General features: G+C 49.1%; 1 protein-coding gene across 1 annotated transcript in view; it reads right to left on the reverse strand.

Annotated features, from left to right (window-relative positions):
* Nucleotides 1–1824: 1824 nt before the first annotated feature.
* LOC108800877 (zinc finger protein 91-like) overlaps nucleotides 1825–6017 on the reverse strand; it is a 32402-nt gene continuing 28209 nt past the window's right edge. The window contains exon 10 of the mRNA XM_018572861.1: nucleotides 1825–3331. Coding sequence (XP_018428363.1) covers nucleotides 1952–3331 — 1380 coding nt within the window. The 3' untranslated portion in view covers nucleotides 1825–1951. The remainder of the gene's footprint in view (nucleotides 3332–6017) is intronic.

Consider the following 6017-nt stretch of genomic DNA (forward strand, 5'->3'; position numbering starts at 1 on the left):
GGGGAGATATACGGGGCAGGCAGGAGATATAAAAGCAATGTTAGATGACACATCCATAGCCTATGGGCACACTGCATGTCCAGATGGGCATCTGTCCGACTAGGGTCAGGGGCCTACACTAACATACATGAGCCACCCACAGGCACGCGTCATACCATTTCCATGTGACGGAGCTATGTTAGTAACAAGTGTCTATCCAAATGTATAAGAAAATAACTCTTCATTTGATACCTAACACGACTATACTACAATGTACAGGAAATGAAGGACTTTACGTCTCCTAGGCGTGTCCCCAAAAAGCTGCTGCAGACGGCAGCTGACAACTCTCATTTCTCCACTGACTCTCGGCATCCGTGTCTAGCTTCGGAGGTGAAATGAGAGTTGTCAGCTGCCGTCTGCAGCAGCTTTTTGCGGACCCTTTACAGCCAGAGGTGGGAAACTCCGGCCCTCTTACTGCGCTTTATCTACAAATCCCAACGTGCCTCCGGGAGCCACGCCTGTAACTGTCTTGCAATGCCTCAGGGGTCAATGGGACTCTGCCAGAACCACATGAACCTCGGTAAGTCCTTTTCACTCTGTATCCGGTTTGTTTTTCGCCTCTCTTTGAAGAAAGCTTCCGGAACTTTAAACTCTGCGTCATTCCTGTCTGGCGTGGCAGCGAGCGTCACAGAACCCCCCGTCCCTAAAGGTCAGGATCACTCCGCAGATACTGCGTAGGGTTCGTGTTTCAGCTGTTAGGGGTTTTTTCCTCTCTAATTTATAACGATAATAACATTAAATATCTGATACAAAGTACGGCAAAAGTTAAACTAGAAATCCCCCCCAACAAAGCCCTCGTCAGCTTGTGGAATTAGCCGATATTGCCCCCGGGATACCTACGTCACCAGACCCGCACCACACTGACCCCCAAACAAGGGGAGCAGAGCGAGGCGTCATCGGTGGTCACGTGACCGCTGCAGAAATCGTTATATCGCTATGAAACTTTGTTTTCTATCGCTTAACCTTAATGTGCCGGTGATGCATCACCCGCACATTGATCTCGGGGGGCATGTACTTGCCGTCTACTTCAAATAAAACCTTTTGTATTTACGTTTTTTGTTAATACAATGCTAAAAAAAAGTGATACATTATATTTTTTTAAACTCGACTATATATAATGAGGAAGGAGGAGCTAATTAGGGTTGATTAGTGTTAGTAAGGGGTTAAGGGGGAAAAAATGTTAAAACAAAAAAAAACCCCCCCTCCCCCCGCATATGAAATGAAGGGACACAGCGAAGTCCTCGGATCTGAAGTGTAAATACAATGTAACCATCTTTGTGTTACAATGTATCCATCAATGATTCCTGAAAACACGGCTTACAGGCTTCGTTCATATCGGGGGAGGGGGGGCTGATTACACAGTATTACAATGTGACAGGCGGGTGTCACCGATCGTAGCGGTCAGGGGGGAAGAAGCACCGGGCGTACGAGGTATGTCCAAGGAACATAGGGCGCACATCCAATGTCCTGGTCACAGTATTTCCTGTACACTCAGCAATCAGGACGAGGGCAGTGAGTGAGGGGAACAGACCCCATATGGGGGTCAGACATTAGTAGGGCCACTAAGTCTATACCGGGTAAAGGCTTGACTCCATCACTGGAAGAGTCGTGTAGTCTGATCTCCCCTTCTCTTCATCCACAAGCTCCTCTCTCACCGTGATGTCTTCCTTTTGAAGGGAGATCAGACTACACTGCTAGAGGGACTCAACCAGCAGTGACACCCCCTCCCCCCCAGCAGAGGAAGCCAGATACAACTACGAAGTCTTTAGTCAACACTGATTTCCTGATAAAGATCGGAGGAGAGCTCAGCCACGTGTTTTCTGAGGTGTATATCAAGGTGTGCTTCTTCCCAGTGTCAGACCTCTGATGATTCATATAGAAGACATTTCCCGCACTCAGGACAATAAAACTCCTAAACGGCCGCGTGGGTTCTCTGATGTTTGGCGAGACAAGACTTCTGTGAAAAAAGTTTCCCGCACTCGGGGCAGGAATACGGCCTGTCCCCCACGTGAGATTTCAGATGCGTGTTGAGATGGGACTTCTGTGAGAAACACTTCCCGCACACAAGGCAACAATACGGTTTCTCCCCCGTGTGACACCTCCGATGTGCATCAAGAAGTGGTTTTCGTACAAAACACTTCCCGCACTCAGAGCAGGCGTACGGCTTCTCTCCTGTGTGAGATCTTTGATGTATAATAAGGTCAGATTTCCGCAGATAACTTTTATCACATTCCAGGCAGGAATACGGCTTTTGTCCAGTGTGGCCTATTTGATGTCCAGTAAGATGGGACTTTCTGGAAAAACTTTTCCCACACACAGGACAGGTAAACGGCTTCTCCCCAGTGTGACATCTCCGATGTGCATCAAGAAGTGGTTTACGCACGAAACACTTCCCACACTCAGGGCAGGAATAAGGCTTCTCTCCTGTGTGAGATCTTTGATGTATGACAAGGTCTGATTTCCGTAGGTAACATTTCCCACACTCAAGGCAGGCATACGGCTTCACGCCCGTGTGGCATGTTAGATGTCCAGTAAGATGGGACTTCCGTGAAAAACATTTGTCACACTCGGGACAGGAAAACGGCTTCTCACCCGTGTGAGATCTCCGATGTGCATCAAGAAGTGGTTTACGTACAAAACCTTTCCCGCACTCGGGGCAAGAAAACGGCTTCTCTCCTGTGTGAGTTCTTTGATGGTTGACAAGTTGAGATTTCCATGGAAAACATTTACCGCACTCGGGACAGGAATACGGCTTTTCGCCCACGTGGCATATTTGATGTCCAATGAGATGGGACTTCTGTGAAAAACATCTGCCGCACTCAGGACAGGAAAACGGCTTCTCCCCCGTGTGACATCTCCGATGTGCATCAAGAAGTGGTTTACGGGCAAAACGTTTCTCGCACTCATGGCAGGCATACGGCTTCTCTCCCGTGTGAGATCTTTCATGTAGGATAAGTTCCGCTTTCCGTGGATAACATTTCCCACACTCCGGGCAGGAATGCGGTTTCTCCCCAGTGTGGCATATCTGATGTAAAGAGAGATAGGACTTTCGCGAAAAACCTTTCCCACACTCCTCACAGGTATAGGGCTTCTCCCCCGTGTGAAATCTCTGATGTCTGACAAGTTCCGATTTCCGTGGATAACACTTCCCGCAGTCGGGGCAGGAGAACGGCTTCTCCCCCGTGTGGCAGATCTGATGTACAGAGAGATAGGACTTCTGTGAAAAACCTTTCCCGCACACATTACAGGAATACGGCTTCTCTCCTATGTGAGATTTCTGATGCCTGACGAGCTGCGGCTCCGACGAGAACCGCTGCTCGCACTCGGGACAGGAAAACGGCCGGTAGCACGTGTTGTTTTTTAGATGTACACGGACGCTGGATTTAAACCGAAAACGTTTCCCACACTCAGGGCAGGAGAACCTCTTATCTGTTGGGAGGACGGCCCCGTCACTCCCCGTCTGAGGTTCCTCAGGATTGGAGGAATACGAGGGTCCGTCCACACTGTGGGGCACCTGATGGACGTTATGGTCTTCTCCTGGACCGTATTGTGGGGTAGCCGGGTCTTCTCCTGGACTATACTGTGTGATGTCCTCGTCTTCTACTTTCCAATCTGGAGACAAAAAGAAATGAAAGATTATTGGAGGACACGAGCGGGTTGGTTCACCCCAAGCAGGACTCCGCCCACATCAGTCAGCTTTCCTGAAGAGGATCATATCTGGTAGATGGTTCCTTCTGACCTCCAACCATTCATAGACCCTGGTCAGAGAACTCTACATTATAGAGGTGCAGGGATTGTGGGAGGAGCCTACCCACCCCCTCCATCATGACAATACAAGAAGTAACATCCTTCCCCATCACAGTCATAAAGGAAGAGCTGAGCTCCACCAGAGGCCACAGAGTAAAGATGAGAGGGGACAACCTGATCCTGAAGACCACCATCACTGAGCACCGGACTCGCCCCCCATCATCGTCTTCTGTTGAAGGTTCCAACAGCCGGGCAGCCAGTCAGGACGTCCAGCCGTGGAAGGTCTCGTCTCTCTCTCAGTAGAGGAGTCCTTCTGTCCGCCATTATGTAGAGACTTGGCTGTAGGAGAACCTTGAGGAGCTTGAAGAACCCAATATTGGTGGAATCTGATTTATCGTATCCGTGATACTCCACCAAAGAGTGAAAACCGACAACTTCCTGCCCGCTGCCCCCAAAAATCTACATGAACCCCGTCCACATGTATACATTGTATCTACAGGACAGAGAAGGAGGAATATCCGAGAGAGAGAGAGAGGAGAACCTTTGGAGTGGTCTGAGCGCCTACTTCATGTTCAATGTCCACAGAGGAATTCTGATATATATTCAACCAAGTCTGAATATCAACTGTGTCTACAGGACCAAGAGGGAGGAAAATCCGAGAGAGAGATCTAATGTGCCGGACGGGGAACACAGGTCAGAAAAGTGACCAATACCAGCTTATTACAGGCCGATCTCACTCAGTCCCCGCCCCCATTCTGGACCAATCAGTGAGCAGTCGAATGTATTTTGTGCTTCAGACCCACCTGTGCTGATCTCTGTAGGCGTGTCCTCCTCTATGGACGTCCTCATCATCCCGGCCTCCTCCGTATATCGCTGATCATCCCTCACATACGTCTCTTCTTCTTTCACCTCAACTTTGATCTTCATCAGATCTTCACCCTAAACCAGGAAAATGAGAGAAAACATCATCTTGTAGGATCCCCACGTTGTCTCCACAAGTCCCTTCACGTTCTAGATTCTCCGTCCCACCGACCTGACACCCGAATGGTGGAGAACATCATCTGTAGACGTTCTGATGGAGTGAGACCACCTAGAAGATGTCTTGTGGAGTCCACACCTCGGACCTCAGTCACTGACACAGATCAGAGGAGGATTGGCCACTGATGCCACGAGAGTAAGAAGTATATATAGGAACACTATCTATAGATGTTCTACCAGCGTGGCCACATGGGACCTCTACGTACACACTGAACATCAGCTAGATACTTCTTGGATCACACCATCATGTTATAGATGTTCCTCCTCGCCTACCTGATCATGGTGGGGGATGGTGAGATCTTCCTGGGTGGGATCCCGGGAATACAGGGGGCGGGGACATCTCCTGGAGCTGGAGGACTCCTCCATGTTCTCCTGGTACAGACCGCTGTGTCCTTCCGGAAACTCTGAACCGTCCATCAGTCCATCTTCTCGGATTTCTTCTTTCACAATAACGTTGAAACCGCTCAGCTTTCCCCTCTGAATAATAAAAAGGACACAAATTATAATGTAGAGAATGTGAAGATCCCAGAGATGCCACCAGTGATTGTCCATCACCTACCTGATCATGGTGGGGGAGGGTGAGATCTTCCTGGGTGGGATCCCGGAAATACAGAGGACGGGGACATCTCTCTGGTGGGTTCCCATATCTGGATGACTCCTCCATCTTCTCCTGGTACAGACCGTTGTGTCCTTTAGGGAACTCCGTCACCCCGTACTCCTCATCGTACTCTTTGCACTCTTCTTTAACGTTGAAATCACTCCAATTTCCACTCTGAGTATCAAATCAAAAATAAATGGTAACCATGGAGATAATGTCCAGATCCAAGAGATGCCACCAGTGATGGTCCATCACCTACCTGATCATGGTGGGGGATGCTTTGGTCTGCAGCATTACAAATCACATTTTGGGTCCATTCATATCCATCCCTAAATCAGTCCCCCCCATCCCCCGCACCGGGATAGGGTGGAAAGGTCATCGATGGAACGTGACCCATCTCCGAAATGAAGGAAATGTTCCGGCCCCATAATTGGGGGAATGTTCTGACCCTGAAGGGGTTAATATATGTTCCTTCTCTATATATATGTGTGTAGAAGAATCTCCTGGAGATAAAAGACGTCGCAGTGACTATGGAGGACGAGGACGGACATGACGGGGGGGGGGGGGGGGGAAATATATAAAAAAATATCATTAC

This window comes from Nanorana parkeri, unplaced genomic scaffold (genome assembly GCF_000935625.1).
Source record: "Nanorana parkeri isolate BGI_ZX_2015 unplaced genomic scaffold, ASM93562v1 scaffold2148, whole genome shotgun sequence".
NCBI lineage: Eukaryota > Metazoa > Chordata > Amphibia > Anura > Dicroglossidae > Nanorana > Nanorana parkeri.